General features: G+C 41.9%; 1 protein-coding gene across 1 annotated transcript in view; it reads left to right on the forward strand.

The window, feature by feature from the left end:
* Positions 1 to 17,566, forward strand: part of LOC139413559 (ubiquitin carboxyl-terminal hydrolase 4-like) — a 35,547-nt gene that overhangs the window by 9,252 nt on the left and 8,729 nt on the right. Inside the window, exons 2-19 of the mRNA XM_071161065.1 lie at positions 1,896 to 2,023; positions 2,209 to 2,339; positions 2,415 to 2,541; positions 2,668 to 2,813; positions 3,404 to 3,465; positions 5,623 to 5,769; positions 6,932 to 7,049; positions 7,807 to 7,980; positions 8,250 to 8,408; positions 8,541 to 8,765; positions 12,259 to 12,342; positions 13,930 to 14,024; positions 15,688 to 15,870; positions 16,038 to 16,261; positions 16,488 to 16,700; positions 16,905 to 16,975; positions 17,112 to 17,227; positions 17,363 to 17,512. Coding sequence (XP_071017166.1) covers positions 1,896 to 2,023; positions 2,209 to 2,339; positions 2,415 to 2,541; positions 2,668 to 2,813; positions 3,404 to 3,465; positions 5,623 to 5,769; positions 6,932 to 7,049; positions 7,807 to 7,980; positions 8,250 to 8,408; positions 8,541 to 8,765; positions 12,259 to 12,342; positions 13,930 to 14,024; positions 15,688 to 15,870; positions 16,038 to 16,261; positions 16,488 to 16,700; positions 16,905 to 16,975; positions 17,112 to 17,227; positions 17,363 to 17,512 — 2,553 coding nt within the window. The remainder of the gene's footprint in view (positions 1 to 1,895; positions 2,024 to 2,208; positions 2,340 to 2,414; positions 2,542 to 2,667; positions 2,814 to 3,403; positions 3,466 to 5,622; positions 5,770 to 6,931; positions 7,050 to 7,806; positions 7,981 to 8,249; positions 8,409 to 8,540; positions 8,766 to 12,258; positions 12,343 to 13,929; positions 14,025 to 15,687; positions 15,871 to 16,037; positions 16,262 to 16,487; positions 16,701 to 16,904; positions 16,976 to 17,111; positions 17,228 to 17,362; positions 17,513 to 17,566) is intronic.

Below are 17,566 nucleotides of genomic sequence, written 5' to 3' on the forward strand. Positions count from 1 at the left end.
GGCTGTCATTGTTGATCATCAAGCCTACTATTATTGTGTAGTCTGCTAACTTGATGATTGCGTTGGTGGCGTGCTTGGCCATGCAGTCATTGGTGAACTGGAGTACAGGAGGGGGCTGAGTACGCACCCTTGTGGAGCCTCAGTGTTGAGGATCATCGTAGTAGAGGTCTTGTTTCCTACCTTTCAGGTCTCTCCAGAGATATTTGATCGTGTTCAAGTCCGGGCTCTGGCTGGGCCACTTAAGGAATAAAGAGACTTGTCCCGAAGCCACTCCTGCGTTGTCTTGGCTCTATGCTTAGGGTCAATGTCCTGTTGGAAGGTGAACCTTTGCCCCAGCCTGAGGTCTTGAGTGCTCTGCAGCGGATTTTCGTCAAGGATCTCTCTTGTACTTTGCTCCGTTCATCTTTCCCTCGATCCTGACTAGTCTCCCAGTCCCTACCTGCTGAAAAACATCCCCACAGCATGATACTGCCACCACCATGCTTCACCATAGGGATGGTATTGGCCAGGTGATAAGCGGTGCCTGGTTTCCTCCAGACGTGACACTTGGCATTCAGGCCAAAGAGTTCAATCTTGGTTTCATCAGACCCGAGAATTTTGTTTTTCATGGTCAGAGTCCTTTAGGTGCCTTTTGACTATCTCCAAGCAGGCTGTCTTATGCCTTTACTGAGGAGTGGCTTCCGTCTGGCCACTCTACCATAAAGGCCTGATTTGGTGCAGTGCTGCAGAGATGGTTGTCCTTCTGGAAAGTTCTATCTCCACAGAGGAACTCTGGAGCTTTGTCAGTGGCCATCAGGTTCTTTGTCACCTCCCTGACCAAGGCCCTTCTCCCACGATTGCTCAGTTTGGCCGGGTGGCCAACTCTAGGAAGAGTCTAGGTTCCTAACTTCTTCCTTTTAAGAATGATGGAGGCCACTGTGTTTTGGACACCTTCAATGCTGCAGACATTTTTTTTTGTACCCTTCCCCAGAACTGTGCCTCAACACAATCGTGTCTTGGAGCAACGCGGACAATTCCTTCGGCCTCGTGGCTTGTTTTTTTTCTCTGTCATAGACTGTCAACTGTGGGATCTTAAATAGACTGGTGTGAGCTTTTCCAAAACATGACCAATTAATTGAATTGACTGCAGGTGGACGCCAATCAAGTTGTAGAAACTTCTTCTCACGGATGATCAATGGAAACGGGACACACCGGACCTCAATTTTGAGTCTCCTAGCAAAGGGTCTGAATAATTATGGAAATACGGTGTTTCTGTTAAAAAATAAATAAATACATTTTTTTTTGCTTTGTCGTTATGGGGTATTATGTGTAGATTGAGGAAAAACAAATGATTGAATCCACTTTAGAATAAGGCTGTAGTGTAGCAATGTAGTAAAAGTGAAGGAGTCTGAATACTCTCCGAATGCAGTGTATCTATATTCCCAGTCATGCGAAATCCATAGTTTAGGGCCTAATACATTTATTTCAATTGACTGATTTCCTCATATGAACTGTAACTCAGTAAAATCTTTGAAATTGTGGGATGTTGCGTTAATTAAATGTATTATTTTTTTTTCTGTAATTTTTTTATTTGGTACATGGGAATATAACCTCAAAATGTATTTTTATATGCACTACGTCATCATTCACAGACTTATCTGCACAAAGTCAATTTGATGGAAACATCTCTGGTTTAAAAATGTGCATATTGCTTTTATGCAGATTTTGGAATATTCACTTGATAATCTGTCACCGATTGAAACCTAGCAATTGTTAGACATAGTTTAGAAACTAGTCGCACAAGTTGTCTGCATGCAAGGCAAGTTTATATAAAACATTTGTTTTATCGTTGTGTGATATACATTTTAACCTGCAAGTTATCATTCCACCCAATACAGTAGCACTTCTTTTTGCAGGTTTCTGATTGATAGTCGGTGGTTCAAGCAGTGGAAGAAATATGTGGGATTTGACAGTTGGGATATGTACAATGTTGGAGAGCACAGTCTCTATCCCGGCCCTGTTGACAACTCTGGCCTGTTCTCAGGTAATGCAGGCATCATATTCACTTCCACAAAATGTCACATTGTATTTTAATCTGTGTGTAGGCCTGTGTGTTTTCTTTTGTCTCTGCTGTGAGCATGATTCTAATAAGTGCAAAACTAGTTATAAATGAGCACTCTAAATACTTGTTGTCATAAACTTACCTTGACACACTCTCTTTCTCCTTAGACCATGAGACCCAGATCCTGAAGGAGCACCTTATAGATGAGTTGGACTATGTCCTAGTGCCCACTGAGGCATGGAACAAGTTTGTTAGCTGGTATGGTTGCCTTGAGGGCCAGCGTCCCATCGTCAGAAAGGTGATACCATTTAAAAATGTATATTTTCACTCTTTTGCTTTAGTCTCTCTCTTTAACCTTGTGCTTTCTATCTAGGTGGTTGAACACGGCATGTTTGTGAAGCACTGTAAAGTGGAGGTGTATCTGTTGGAGCTCAACTTGTGTGAGAATGACAACATGGACAATGTGGTCACACGTCATTTCAGCAAAGCTGACACTATAGGTGAGAGAGAACAGTGTACTGTACTGTGAGCCAGAGAGCAAACTGACGTGTGAACTAACTAGATATTTATCATCTTCAGCCACTTCTGACTTTTAATTAACTAAATATTGTGTGTTCCCTGTCCAGACACCATAGAGAAGGAGATGCGGTCACTATTTGAGATCCCAACGGGGAAGGAGACTCGACTGTGGAACAAGTACATGAGCAACACGTACGAGCAGCTGAACAAGCCAGACAGCACCGTACAGGATGCTGGTCTCTTCCAGGGCCAGGTAGAGTACTGGCTCAACCCCAACATCCAAATCCGCTCACTCACTACTAGGCCACACACAACTAGAACTAGACCCTTTGCACACTGGCACTTTCTTCTTTAGACACACCGCACACGTGAATATTTTTGAGGGGAAGCTGCAATGGTGTCATCACTTATAATCTCATGAGCAGGGTTCGCTTGAGGTGCTTAAAGTACTTGAATTTGGCACTTTGAAATTACAATACTGGAATACCTTGATACTTTAAAAGTACTTGAATTAAAATGAGAGGAGAACAGAAAATCATCTAATCTGAAAAATATTAGGAAAATGTATTGGTTTTACGAATACATTTCCAGGCAGACTGCCAAATTTGATTTCCTCAGGTGTTATTCACGATCTGCTTGCCAGGCTAATTCCACTGCCACTCAGTCAGGCAGGCTTATAACTGACTAACTATGTGCCCCCAAACATCACATCATAGCTAAAATGCCGGTCAAATGTACATTCATACATGAGTATGAGTATGTTATGACACATGTTATGTTATGACACAGTTGTTGAAATCAGCTGGGTTCAGCACGGCTCTCACTAGTGTGATGCCCACACAGGTGCTCGTGATTGAATGCAAGAACGAGGACGGCACGTGGCCCAGACAAGCCTCCCATCCAAAGTAAGTCTATCATTATATGGTTACCCATCCTCAATTCTAGGACTTTGACTAAGGTTGCAAAGCGGCACTATATTACTGGATCTTTCGAAGTTCATCAGTAAACTACTAGAATTTTGTTATCTTTCAAGGATATTATGTTATCTAGCACAAGATGTCTAGTGGCCATTTTGGGTACTTCAGATAATCACAGGCGTCTGTAATATTATCTTTAGCCTTATTACATGTCAAATTTAAGAAATAATTACGATTTTTAAATAAAAAAAGAATAGAATGACCAAGCTGTAAACGTTATCCTAAATATTAACCATCAACATAGTGAAACCCATTGGTGTTTTAATATGGGGGTTTCAGCATGAAATATCCTTTACATTTTTTTTTTTTACACACATTGTTTTTACAATGTCAATATGTATTTGTTTTCAATGTTTTGGCCTCAAACTGGTGACAGGTGTGAAAAGTAAATAGTTGGAATAGTTGCAGAGTTTATTGAAAATAATGCCATTGTTGATCATTTTTTAATTATTAGGCTATTTTCTCTTGAACCATACTAGATACCGTCTTGACCGTCTAGTGGAAAATATCAGGGAAATTAATGAATATTATATATGAATACATAAAAAATATAAAAAAATCCAAGTATAAATTACGATAGATTGTCATAGATTTTCTGTTTATTACAAAAATTACAGAAGATTCCCGTAACTTTAATAAATTACCTGTAGCTTTGCAACCCCACTTGTTGACTAAAATGGCTTAAATTGTCACATTTACTATTTTCTGTCTGATAGGCTTGGGCGGTATACTATATACCAGGGTATTTGGTAATAGCCACGAGATAGTTTCAACGGTATTGAAAAACCTTTGAAGTTTTAATATTTGTAGCTATTTTTGAAGTAAATACCTGTAGTCCACTTGAGCAATATGTTAGGAGATAAAGCAGATCACGTTCTTTATTTTACCTGTCACATGATTTTACATTTACATGAAGCCATGGTTGCCATAGTTCCCCAGAACAGTTGAGCCAGTCATGTTTGTTTGTAAATAGCACAATGGGAGAAAGTGGGAGCAGGTGAGTCCAGCTATGTATTGACAGGGGTTGCTATTTATATAGAAAGTGTTTTATTTACTTCAATAGTCTAATCAGGGATGTGCAACTATAGTTTTCCTTTGCAGAAAATACTTTAGGGCAAAACATTTGGCAGATAGTAGCTTCATTTTCATCAGATGACAACTGAAGTGCAACAGTATTTGGCTGGCAGCCACCCAAGTAAATGAGCTTACAATGAAAAAGCAAGGTCTTTTTTGCAAAAACTATGCATGGCCATCATATTTCCAATGTTTTATCATAGAAAGAATGTAGCGGACTACATTTCCTAATGTTTTTCTGACAGAGAAAAGTAGGCGGACTACACCAAACAACACATCAGTCAGAGGAGCGCTGTCTGCTAATACAATGCCCATTCGTGAATTTTTATCTGAGTGGAGAAGTGTAACGGAAGCACAACATTTGTCTGATACTGAGCAGAAATTACAATTAAAAGCATTTTAGATATGTTTTTACAAAATGCAGCAATATATTACTTATATAATTCCCTTAAACTTAACTTGCTAGTTATCAAAGTAAGTGACTTAATTAATAAGGTGACGGGGCATCAAATTGTGCCAGCTTTCTGCTGTGTTTCAGAAGTCAAAGCCCGTTTGGATGGGTTATCTGTACAGCTGGTGCTGCCATCTTGGTTTTCTGTGTGTGTTTTTTTTTCCTCCTCTCTGTTCTCGGCCTGACTGCTCCCCCCACACAATCTCTCTCGTTCACATTTGCTTGTAAATTTACAAAATTACATTCAAAGCTGGATTGCCTGTCTTTGCTATTTGTTTATTTTAGTTTGCTCTTGTAAGCATATTTAGCTAACAACCTCCATGGAAATGAGCTTTTGTGCTGACTTTGTTAGCATTCTGGTAATAGACATCCAATGGGCTTTTTACCATTTCAGGCGCCCCCTTGTGTACTAAGACGATAATACTGTAATTCCTGGGATGAGAGAGAAACGATATGAAAATCTGGATACCGCTCAACCCTAATGTTTGAATGCAGAAAATAGTATATATCAGATAATGTGTCTGAAACTTATCCAGTAAGTCTATGTTCATGTTATTCAGATCCAGTACGGCTACATCCAGGAATTTCACTACCTCTCCAAAGCTCTCGTCCAACTCGTCGACAACCATCTCCTCAACAGTAACAAATGGGGACAGCAGCAGCAACTCTGGCTATACACTGAACAACAGCACCTCCTCTGGCAATAGGCAAGCAAACTGTGTTTTTATCACTATGCCACAATATGCAGTCACTGGGATATCACTAGCCAGTCAGACCAAGTCAATGGAGTCCCATTTACACTACCGGTCAAAAGTTTTAGAACACCTACTCATTCAAGGGTTTTTCTTTATTTTTACTATTTTCTACATTGTATGAAATAACACATGGAGTAACCATATTTTATATTTGAGATTCTTCAAATAGCCTCCCTTTGCCTTGATGACAGCTTTGCACACTCTTGGCATTCTCTCAGCCAGCTTCACCTGGAATGATTTTCCAACAGTCTTGGAGTTCCCACATATATGCTGAGCACTTGTTGGTTGCTTTTCCTTCACTCTGCTGTCCGACTCATCCCAAACCATATCAATTGGGTTGAGGTTGGGTGATTGTGGAGGCCAGGTCATCTGATGCAGCACTCCATGATTCTCATTCTTGGTCAAATAGCCCTTACACAGCCTGGAGGTGTAAGTAGTCCCACTAAGCGCAAACCAGATTTGATGCTGTATCGCTGCAGAATGCTGTGGTAGCCGTGCTGGTTAAGTGTGCCTTGAATTCTAAATAAATCACCAACAGAGTCACCAGCAAAGCACCATCACACCTCCTCCATTCTTCACGTTGGGAACCACACATGCAGAGATCATCCATTCACCTACTCTGCATCTCACAAAGACATGGCGGTTCGAACCAAAAATCTCAAATTTGTACTCATCAGACCAAAGGACACATTTCCACCAGTCTGATTTCCATTGCTTGTGTTTCTTGGCACAAACAAGTCTCTTCTTCTTATTGGTGTCCTTTAGTAACTTTTTAAAATTGAAATGCAATCCAGGTGAAGCTGGTTGAGAGAATGCCAAGAGTGTGCAAAGCTTTCCTCAAGGCAAAGGTTGGCTATTTTGAAGATTCTCAAATATAAAATATATTTTGACTTGTTTAACACTTTTTTTTTGGTTACTACATGAATCCATGTGTTATTTCATAGTTGTGATGTCTCCACTATTATTCCACAATGTAGAAAATAGTACAAATAAAAAGCCTTGAATGAGTAGGTGTTCTAAAACTTTTGACCGATAGTGTATGTTTTGGAATATTTGTACAATCCATTGATGTTTGACCTGTTAAACAGTGGATTAAACCTTACTGTTTCTACAGATTGGGAGGTTACAATTCATACAGCTCCTCCTACAACTACAGAGAGTCACCATCCCAACCTGGCCTCTGTGGTCTCAGTAACCTAGGCAACACCTGTTTTATGAACTCCGCTCTTCAGGTACCACACACACACACACACACACACACACACACACACACACACACACACACACACAAGGTCTGTGTGCAAACTCACATTAGCATGTACTGCACAAAGAATTCATATGGACCCCACAGCAAATATTGGGTACTGTAAAACTAAATTAAAATCAGTCCATAGCCACCTGTGTCTTTTTTTAATAGCTGGGCAATGGCACGCATTTCAGCAAAGCAGAACCTCAAGACTTCCTTATTATTAGGATTGCACATCAGCTGTTGTTAACAAAGAGACCCATGCCCTTGAGTTTACGAAAAGCTGCCGTTCTGTCCTGTCGATGCATACAAAAAACAGCTAGATTTATGTTAACCGTGTCCTCGTTCAGCATAGGATATTACAGTTCTTCAGTTAACTATGCAAATGAGAAAAAGCTGTGTGCCTTAAGGAAATAGACGCCTGGCTCGAATAGAAGCCGGTCTCTAATAAGCTCCCGCTGGGATCAGTGATTTAAGCAAATGAACGCCTGACTATTAATTAAAATTTCAGGATATGTCTTGCTATAGAGCATATTTCCCTTGTCTAAGACATCCAATTATCCCTTGTCTAAGACCGAGCTGTACTTACCTCTCTAAATCAGTTGATGGTGTGGAAGAGCAGGCCACAGACTCCCAGGCTTAGACAGGCTCTCTGACTCACACACACACACACACACACACACACACCAAACAAAGTTTGAACTGTATATTTCCCCCTTATTCACCTCACTGTTTTGTTGCAGTGCCTGAGCAACGCGTGTCCTCTCACGGAGTACTTCCTAGATGACCAGTATGAGGCGGAGATCAACCGGGAGAATCCATTAGGAATGAGGGGGGAGATCGCAGAGGCCTATGCAGACCTGGTCAAGCAGATGTGGCTTAGCCGCAGCAGCTATGTGGCTCCCCGCACCTTTAAAGTGAGCATCACCACGGATACATGAGACTGAATTTCTATAGGTTACTGCAATGTAGTTTTGTTGGAGTGCACCTTCCTCATCCTCTTTTTGACCAGTAGATTTTCCAATTGTCAGTTACGAGTAGATTTATCCTATAGTCAGTTACTCATTTACGAACTCATTGCAGACAGCAATGAGCATGAAACACTCTGTCATAATTACTATAACACGTGTGACTAACAAGCTGCACAGTCTGCTAACCTCCACCCTGTGTTCCCCCTCTATCTCAGACCCAAGTGGGTCGCTTCGCCCCCCAGTTTTCAGGGTACCAGCAGCAGGACTCCCAGGAGTTGCTGGCCTTCCTGATGGACGGGCTCCACGAAGACCTGAACCGTGTTAAAAAGAAGCCTTACCTGGCCCTGCAAGATGCAGGGGGGCGGCCAGACGAGGTACACATACACACAATCTTGGTGATGCTAGAAAGGAGGATTTCCCATAGCATTGTCATTAAGTCCTATCTCGTTTGTGATCACCTCTGTAAAAATCTCTTAACAGTTTTTTTTCCTTCTTCTGAGTGACAGATTGTAGCTAAGGAAGCATGGACTAATCATCGCCTGCGCAATGACTCAATCATCGTGGACATATTCCATGGCCTGTTCAAATCCACTCTGGTGTGTCCAGAGTGTGCCAAGATCTCTGTGACTTTTGACCCATTCTGCTACCTCACACTCCCTCTGCCCATGAAGAAGGACCGCACTATGGAGGTGTTCTTGGTCCGCATTGACCCCCAGTCCAGACCCACACAGGTAACACACACACATACATACACACACACACACACACACACACACACACTGGATGTGTGCTGCGTTTCCCCCTCAATGTCGTTACACTGTCATTATTATAACAATCTTTTTTTATTTATTAAGGATTTCACAACAACGACGAAAAGGACAAGACAAACACAGAGTAATATAAAACCAAACAATGATATCAGACACACCAAAAACAAGAGAGAACTAATAGATAATAAATAATAGCACCACTGCTATACCCCATTATAAACTGACTTTAGATACAGTTTACCTTTTAAGGTCCATTTGACCAAGCAATGAAAGGGGCCCCAAGTATATTCAAAGTAGTAGCGAGTAAGAAACTCTCATAGCTAGCCAGCTGTGCTATGGTACTGGCCCGTTCATCAAAGGGAGGGGTGGGATCTTCTTTCTTCCAATGCCTTAAGAGTAAGTGCTTTTCAAAGGAAGTGAAAACATAGGCTCAACAGCTGAAGATGAGGACTAGCATATACAGTTTTACTGTGATCAGGAACTTTCTTAATAACCTCCAAAATCAACTTGTTGTATATTATTCCACCAATCTCTTAGCACTTGACATGACCAGAGTATATGTGTATTAGAGGCATCATCACCTTTACATATCCAACATTGGTCTTCTGGTATTAACTTTGTGGAGTCCAATTTAATAAATGTGTTTACCATTTCTTTATACATAGTATTCAAATTAGACAAGCATTATTTCCACTCTTCGTGGGATATATGTAGAGCCAAATATTTTGCCCATTTGTAATTGATCCTTATTTAAAGGATCAGACAATTGCTCCTGTAGCAGATTATAAATTATTTATTTTATCGGGCTGGCTATGGGACAGGTAAGGGTGTTTCCCAACCACTTTGACAAATAACTTCGTAGCTGGAGGTGTCTCCAATATTCATTATGTGGCAGCTTATATTTCTCTGTAATTTGGGTAAAGCTTAAGAGTTGCTTAGAATGCTCATCAAATAGATCTAACAGATAATGTATTCTGTACCTCAAAAATGTATTACATCCAATTAGGATACTCTTTTTGTGCCACGGAGGAGATTTATAAAGGTCCCTTTTTATCTTACCCCACAAGGTTCTAGTGTTTGTAACAGTGGGGTGATTGTTCAGTTGTGGTCTTACTCTGCCAAAAATTCCAAGCCAGGTCAAAATCTGGTACCAGCCGGGTTTTGCCCCTCCCTTCCAACATGACAACTAAATACTGATATGTTTGACATTGATAGCCCAGTAGTACTTCCTGAAGTTATGGAGACCAGATCCACCTTTTTTGGGGGAAGACTGACTTATATAAAAAAAAAAAAATGATATATATATGTTTTATACCTAAACTGCTGAGAGTTACCCCAAATAAAATCTAGAACATGCCTGTAAATATCAAATCAAAGTTATTTATATATCCCTTCGTACATCAGCTGATATCTCAAAGTGCTGTACAGAAACCCAGCCTAAAACCCCAAACAGCAAGCAATGCAGGTGTAGAAGCACGGTGGCTAGGAAAAACTCCCTAGAAAGGCCAAAACCTAGGAAGAAACCTAGAGAGGAACCAGGCTTTGTGGGGTGGCCAGTCCTCTTCTGGCTGTGCCAGGTGGAGATTATAACAGAACATGGCCAAGATGTTCAAATGTTCATAAATGACCAGCATGGTCCAATAATAATAATAATAATAAGGCAGAACAGTTGAAACTGGAGCAGCAGCACGGCCAGGTGGACTGGGGACAGCAAGGAGTCATCATGTCAGGTAGTCCTGGGGCATGGTCCTAGGGCTCAGGTCCTCCGAGAGAGAGAAAAAAAGAGAGAAGGAGAGAATTAGAGAACGCACACTTAGATTCACACAGGACACCGAATAGGACAGGAGAAGTACTCCAGATATAACAGACTGACCCTAGCACCCCGACACATAAACTACTGCAGCATAAATACTGGAGGCTGAGACAGGAGGGGTCAGGAGACACTGTGGCCCCATCCGAGGACACCCCCGGACAGGGCCAAACAGGAAGGATATAACCCCACCCACTTTGCCAAAGCACAGCCCCCACACCACTAGAGGGATATCTTCAACCACCAACTTACCATCCTGAGACAAAGCCGAGTATAGCCCACAAAGATCTCCGCCACGGCACAGCCCAAGGGGGGGGGGGGACGCCAACCCAGACAGGAAGATCACATCAGTGACTCAACCCACTCAGGTGACGCACCCCTCCCAGGGACAGTATGAAAGAGCCCCAGTAAGCCAGTGACTCAGCCCCTGTAATAGGGTTCGAGGCAGAGAATCCCAGTGGAAAGAGGGGAACCGGCCAGGCAGAGACAGCAAGGGCGGTTCGTTGCTCCAGAGCCTTTCCGTTCACCTTCCCACTCCTGGGCCAGACTACACTCAATCATATGACCCACTGAAGAGATGAGTCTTCAGTAAAGACTTAAAGGTTAAGACCGAGTTTGCGTCTCTTACATGGGTAGGCAGACCGTTCCATAAAAATGGAGCACTATAGTAGAAAGCCCTGCCTCCAGCTGTTTGCTTAGAAATTCTAGGGACAATTAGGAGGCCTGCGTCTTGTGACCGTAGCGTACGTGTAGGTATGTACGGCAGGACCAAATCAGAGAGATAGGTAGGAGCAAGCCCATGTAATGCTTTGTAGGTATCTTCAAAGTAATTATCTGGGATATATAGAGGGAGATGAGGTAGAGGATAATATATTACAGGTGCCAGCATCGTGTTAATAGAATACATTTTACCCCATAATGAAATGTATATATTTGCCCATCTAGCAAAGTCCTTCATTTTTAGAAGAAAGGGTTTCATATTCTCTCCAACAATATCCCTGTGGCTGGGTGTTATTAGAATGTCAAGGTTTCTGATACTCTTAGTGGACCATCTACACTACCGTTTCTAAGTGACCCCAAACTTTTGAACGGTAGTGTAATATTCTTTTTTTAATTTTTTTTAATTTGACCTTTTATTTAACTAGGCAAGTCAGTTAAGAACAAATTCTTATTTTCAATGACGGCCTAGGAACAGTGGGTTAACTGCCTGTTCAGGGGCAGAACGACAGATTTGTACCTTGTCAGCTCGGGGGTTTGAACTTGCAACCTTCCGGTTACTAGTCTTAAGCACAGCCTCAGACAAAACATTCATTAGTTTAAACCTGGGCTAGTTGAATTTTATTCAAATATAGTGTCTGTGTATGGTTAATGTTCAGAGGTGCCCCTATTGTGTTTCTGTTTTCGTGATGAGGTCTGCAAAGTAAATAAGATATTTGCCTATACTCATTGAGTCATTGAGGTGGTTCTCAAAACAAGACCAGTTTTTTTAATGGGGACCTAGAAACAGGGGTCTTTGTACATACTGCTGTGACGCCTTTGATTTCAGAGTGGATGGCAGTCATACCATCTGTGTCGAAGTCAATATTTGTCTCTCCATCCTTCTCTTTCTCTCCCTCTGCATCTCTTTTATTTTCTCATCTCCAGTACCGAGTGGTGGTCCCCAAGCTTGGCTCAGTGACAGACCTGTGCAGCGCCTTGTCCCGGCTTTCTGGAATCCTCGCTGAGAATGTGAGAGCTTTACCCTTTATGTGCTGCTAGTTGAATAAGGGCCATTGTACTTTTAGACTCTCTTTTTACAGTCCCTGCCTGGCATTTGCACACACGTCCTTTATGCTTATGTGCTCATGATGACATTTTTGTTGTGACTTGATAGGATTAAAAGTATCGGTCAGTAGGCTTGGCAATACTCTGGCATATATTTCGACATTTCAATACAGTAAAAAAATTAAAATAGGGGGGATTTGGGGCATCCACGCCTGGTGTCAAGATCAAGCTTCTTGGTTACAGCAGAGACATTCTAGCCTGAGTACCAGTCTCTTTAGCAAACAGAGACGGGCCTTTCTGCCATCTACAAATATCTTCTATTGTTAATAAGCTCGAGGAGATCAGAGGAGTTAATCCTGATTCGATAGCCCTCAGCTATTCTTCAATCACAATGATTATCCAAATATTTGGACTATATCACTGTTAACATTTCTTTTTTTTAACACTCCTCAGAACAGAGGTATCAGGTTTGCTAAGCAACCGTTTTGTGTTTGTCCACACAGCACGTCTAAATTCAGATACTACGGGTGCTTTCGTAAATTCTGGCTATCTACTCTGATTTCAGAGCACTCTCGTCTGAGTTGTGCCAGAGTGCAGAATAACTGATGAATTTACGAATGCTCAACACCTGTTGATAATGGCCTGTGTAAGTAAATGTTGGCAAAAAAAGCATAATTAAGTTGTTGGCAGCACCACAGCTACACTCCCCAATGCTATGGATAACATGAAAACAGCTTAACCAGCTCTGCTAGGGCAAGTAAAATTGGCAGAGTGAGTTGTTTGGAAGTAGCTAGCCAACATTAGCCAGTTAGCTTGGGTGCTTGATTCTCTTTGTGGGGTCAGAACTCTCGGATCAACCCTTCTCCTCGGCCAGAGCGTCCAGTGTGCGCTCTGAACACTCCAAGAGCGAAACATTGAATTTACGAATGGACAATCTGACAACACTCTTAAATTTACAAATGCCCAGAGCGTACTCTAGCACTCCAGATTGAATTTACGAACAATCTAAACACATTGCAATTCCAACCACAAAACCTATTTGCATTGATTTTAAGCCTCAAAATACAACGTCTTGCCTATCTAACCGCTAAATATTTGTTTTTGACATTGTTATAATTCTAATTCCTATTTTAAGGTTCAACATGTTGCCATGGAAAATATTAATGTTATTTCTAACAACCAATGAGCAACTCTGCCGTATATCCAGCTGCATATTGAATGTTGTGATTGCCGAAATGCCAGTCTCTTTGGCAATGGCAAGGAGTGGAACGTTAGCTAAAGACTGGTGCCCAGACTAGAGAAATTCACACACCAAAAAAAATAAAAGATAGCTTCCGGTAATACTGTATAGCCCAGTAAAGTACAAAAACGGTATGAAAATGTGGATACCACCCAACCCTATCGGCCAGTAAATGTGTAGATTAGGTTACAATTATTTAATGCTTTGTAGCCTTTTTTCAATTGTGAGGATAACATTTTGTGCCACTGACGGGTCTGATAAAGACATTCCAGTTGAGAGGAAACCATAAATGCTCCCTCCTGTCTTCCTAGATGGTGGTGGCTGATGTTTACAATCACCGGTTCCACAAGATCTACAGACGAGACGACGGACTCAACCAAATCATGGAGAAAGATGACATATTTGTGTAAGCCAGGTCTCTTTTCTTGCACTGGAAGATAACATATTGAACAGTGGTTGGGTATGAGCAGACGTCAAACAGTATCTTTATTGTCCCAGGGAAATTAATTTACAGAATAACCACGTACAGTGCCTTCAAAGTATTCACAACCCTTGATTTAAAAAAAAGTTTTGTTACAGCCTGATTTTAAAAATGATTAAATTGAGATGTTGTGTCGCTAAGGGCTACACAGATAATACCCAATAATGTCAATGTGGATTTTTTTTTAAAGAAATGTTTACAAATTAATTAAAAGCCGAAATGTCTTGAGTGAATAATTATTCAACCCCTTTGTTATGGCATGCCAAAATAAGTTCATGAGTAAAAATTTGCTTAACAAGTCACTTAAGTTGCATGGACTCATTGTGTGAGCAATAATAGTGTTTAACATGACTTTTGAATGACTGCCTCATCTCTGTACCCCACACATACAATTGTCTGTAAGGTCCCTCAGTCGAGCAGTGCATTTCAACCACAAAGACCAGGGAGGTTTTCCAATGCTTCACAAAGAAGGGCACCTATTGGTAGATGGGTAAAAAAACAAAAAAAAAGCAGACATTGAATATCCCTTTTCAGCATGGTGAAGTTATTAATTACACTTTGGCTGGTGTTTCAATACACTCAGTCACTACAAAGATACAGGTGGCCTTCCTAACTTCGTTGCCAGAGAGAAAGGAAACCCCTCAAGGATTTCACCATGAGGCCAATTAAAATAGTTAAATAGTTGAATGGCTATGATTAGAAGAAAACTGAGGATGGATCAACATTTTAGTTACTCTGCAATACTAACCTAAATTACAGTGTGAAAAGAAGGAAGTGCATCCGGTTTGCAATAATGCACTAAAGTAAAACTAAAAATGTGGCAAAGAAATTAACTTGATGGCCTGAATACACAAACACAACACATCAGCATATCACTCTTATATTTTCAAGCATGGTGGTGGCTGCATCATGTTATGGGTATGCTTGTCAGGAAGTTCTTTAGGATAAAAATAAACAGAATAGAGCTAAGCAGAGGCAAAATCCTAGAGGAAAACTGGAAGACAAATTCACCTTTCCGCACGACGGTAACCTAAAATACAAGGCCAAATATATGCTGGAGTTGTTTACCAAGACGACAGAATGTTCCTGAGTGGCCTAATTACAGTTTTAACTTAAATCTATGGCAAGACTTTAAAATGTCTGTCTAGCAGCAACTAACTTGACAGAGCTTGAAGAATTAAAATAATATATAATGTGCACATATATTACAATTCAGGTGTGGAAAGCTTTTAGAGACTTTACAGTTGGTTGTCTTTCTGGGTATCGCTGCCAAATGTGATTCTAACATGTAATAACTCAGAGGTGTGAATACTTAAGTAAATTAGATATTTCTGTATTTCATTTTCAATAAATTTGCCACATTTTTCCAAAACATTTGTGCTTTGTCATTATGGGGTATGGTGTGTAGATGACAAATGTGTTTTTATCCATTTTGAATTCAGGCTGTAACACAACAAAATGTGGAATACGTCTAGAGGTATGAATACTTTCTGGAGGCACTGTACAGTATCCACCACAGATACAAAATGTATTAAAAACGGAACACCCTAAGTGTGCTACTGTATCATTCTCCATGTTTGTGGTCCAGGTATGAGGTGGCGGAGGAGGACAGGGAGAGGATGAACCTGCCTGTGTACTTCAGAGAGCGCCACTCCAAACACACAGGCGGCTCCACGGGAACCATGCTGTTCGGCCAGCCCCTCCTCATCACTGTTCCCCGGCAGAACCTGGCTGCTGACATGCTCTACGAGAAGGTGCTGGAGAGGATTGGGTGGGTACGCTGTCTGTCTGTGGGCCTGCTTTTGTTTCCACTTCTGCTCATGTGTACAGTATGCAGCACATAGACTTGCGATATTGAACATGTACTTAGTGTGCTAAATGTGGGAATATCACGTGGCAAAAGGTTAACGATATTTACCCACTGTTTTCCCGTTCCAGGCGCTACGTGAATCGCGCTCAGAGCTCCACCGGTGAGGGGAGGGTGAATGCCTCTGCCTCCTCGGCCAGCAGCAGCCTGGCAGCTGAGTGCTCCGCATCATCCTCCAATCACAACACTGCAGGGAGTGGTAGCCCCCTGTCAGAAGGGGCGTCCTGCAGCTCCAGCAACGGCAGCAACCACTCCGGGACCTCCAACAGGTCCAACGGGAATGGTGTGTGTGAGGGTAAGCAACAACATGGATCAGAGTGCTCCAGCAGCAGTAAAGGCAGCACAGTTATTTACATCTCGTACACCTATTGGTTTCTTTATTATCCCATGATAAATTGTGTACTAAGCAGATTTTAGTTTTGCATTCATGTAGAAGTGCAATATTTCATTGCCACGGGCTGACATGGCTTGTGTGAATCCGATATTGGGATTTCAGACTTTTGTGTGTGTGTTGGTTCCAGGTGAGGAGGAGGCCATGGATCACCAGGTGAGCCCGGAGCCAGAGAACGGACAGTTGGGGGAGGAGGAGGAAGCCTCAGACCTGGAGAATGGCCCTAAAACCAAACAGTGCTCCAGCACCCCGCCCAAACTCTTCTCTTTCAGCATGGTCAACTCCTACGGAACGGCCAACATCAGTCCACTGCCTTGTGACGGAAACTTCCTCAAACTCAATAGTTAGTATTCAGTCTCGCCTCTGGCTTTTCAGTGTTTTGACCAGTTACAAGAGGAGAAAATGTCTTGAAATACATGTTTTAAACTTTTTTCGCAATGTTTATAGTTAAAGTCAGGTGGTTAAAATATGTTTGTTGAGTTGCCATTAGAAAACCGTCTTTCGATGTGTGTTGAGGGCTGACCAAACCTCCTAATCTCCTCCATAGCACATTCCACAGTGGCGATTGACTGGGACTCGGACACAAAGAAACTGTGTTACGATGATCAGGAAGCAGAGGTCAGTACAGTTTCAGTTGACTTGATTAGGATGACCTAAAGCCCTTTTATTAATGTCAAAAGTTGGATTCCAGTCTATGTCAATACAGTGTGTATCTGTCTGTGTGACTCAGTCCTCTATCCTCTGTGTACTGTAGGCCTATGAGAAGCACGAGAGCATGCTGCAGGCCCAGAAGAAGAAAGCCACAGTGGCTCTGAGGGAATGCATGGAGCTCTTCACCACCATGGAGACGCTAGGAGAGCATGACCCATGGTGAGACCAGGCGCAAGAGAAACAGGCCTTCATTACTCTACTCGCTAAATCATTGAAACCACTACTTTATAATGTTGTTTTCTGTGTTTCTGTCTGTTTCACTGATATCAACGATGCCTCACCTTGTCCTAACAGGTATTGCCCCACCTGTAAGAAGCACCAACAAGCCACAAAGAAGTTTGACTTGTGGTCGTTGCCTCGCATCCTGGTGGTCCACCTAAAGCGTTTCTCATACAACCGCTGCTGGAGGGACAAGTTGGACACTGTGGTGGACTTCCCTGTCAGGTACAGACAGCACTATGCCAAGAGGTTCTGACAGATACGTGTCCTCTTTTAGTT

The sequence above is a fragment of the Oncorhynchus clarkii genome, chromosome 7 (genome assembly GCF_045791955.1).
Source record: "Oncorhynchus clarkii lewisi isolate Uvic-CL-2024 chromosome 7, UVic_Ocla_1.0, whole genome shotgun sequence".
Taxonomy (NCBI): domain Eukaryota; kingdom Metazoa; phylum Chordata; class Actinopteri; order Salmoniformes; family Salmonidae; genus Oncorhynchus; species Oncorhynchus clarkii.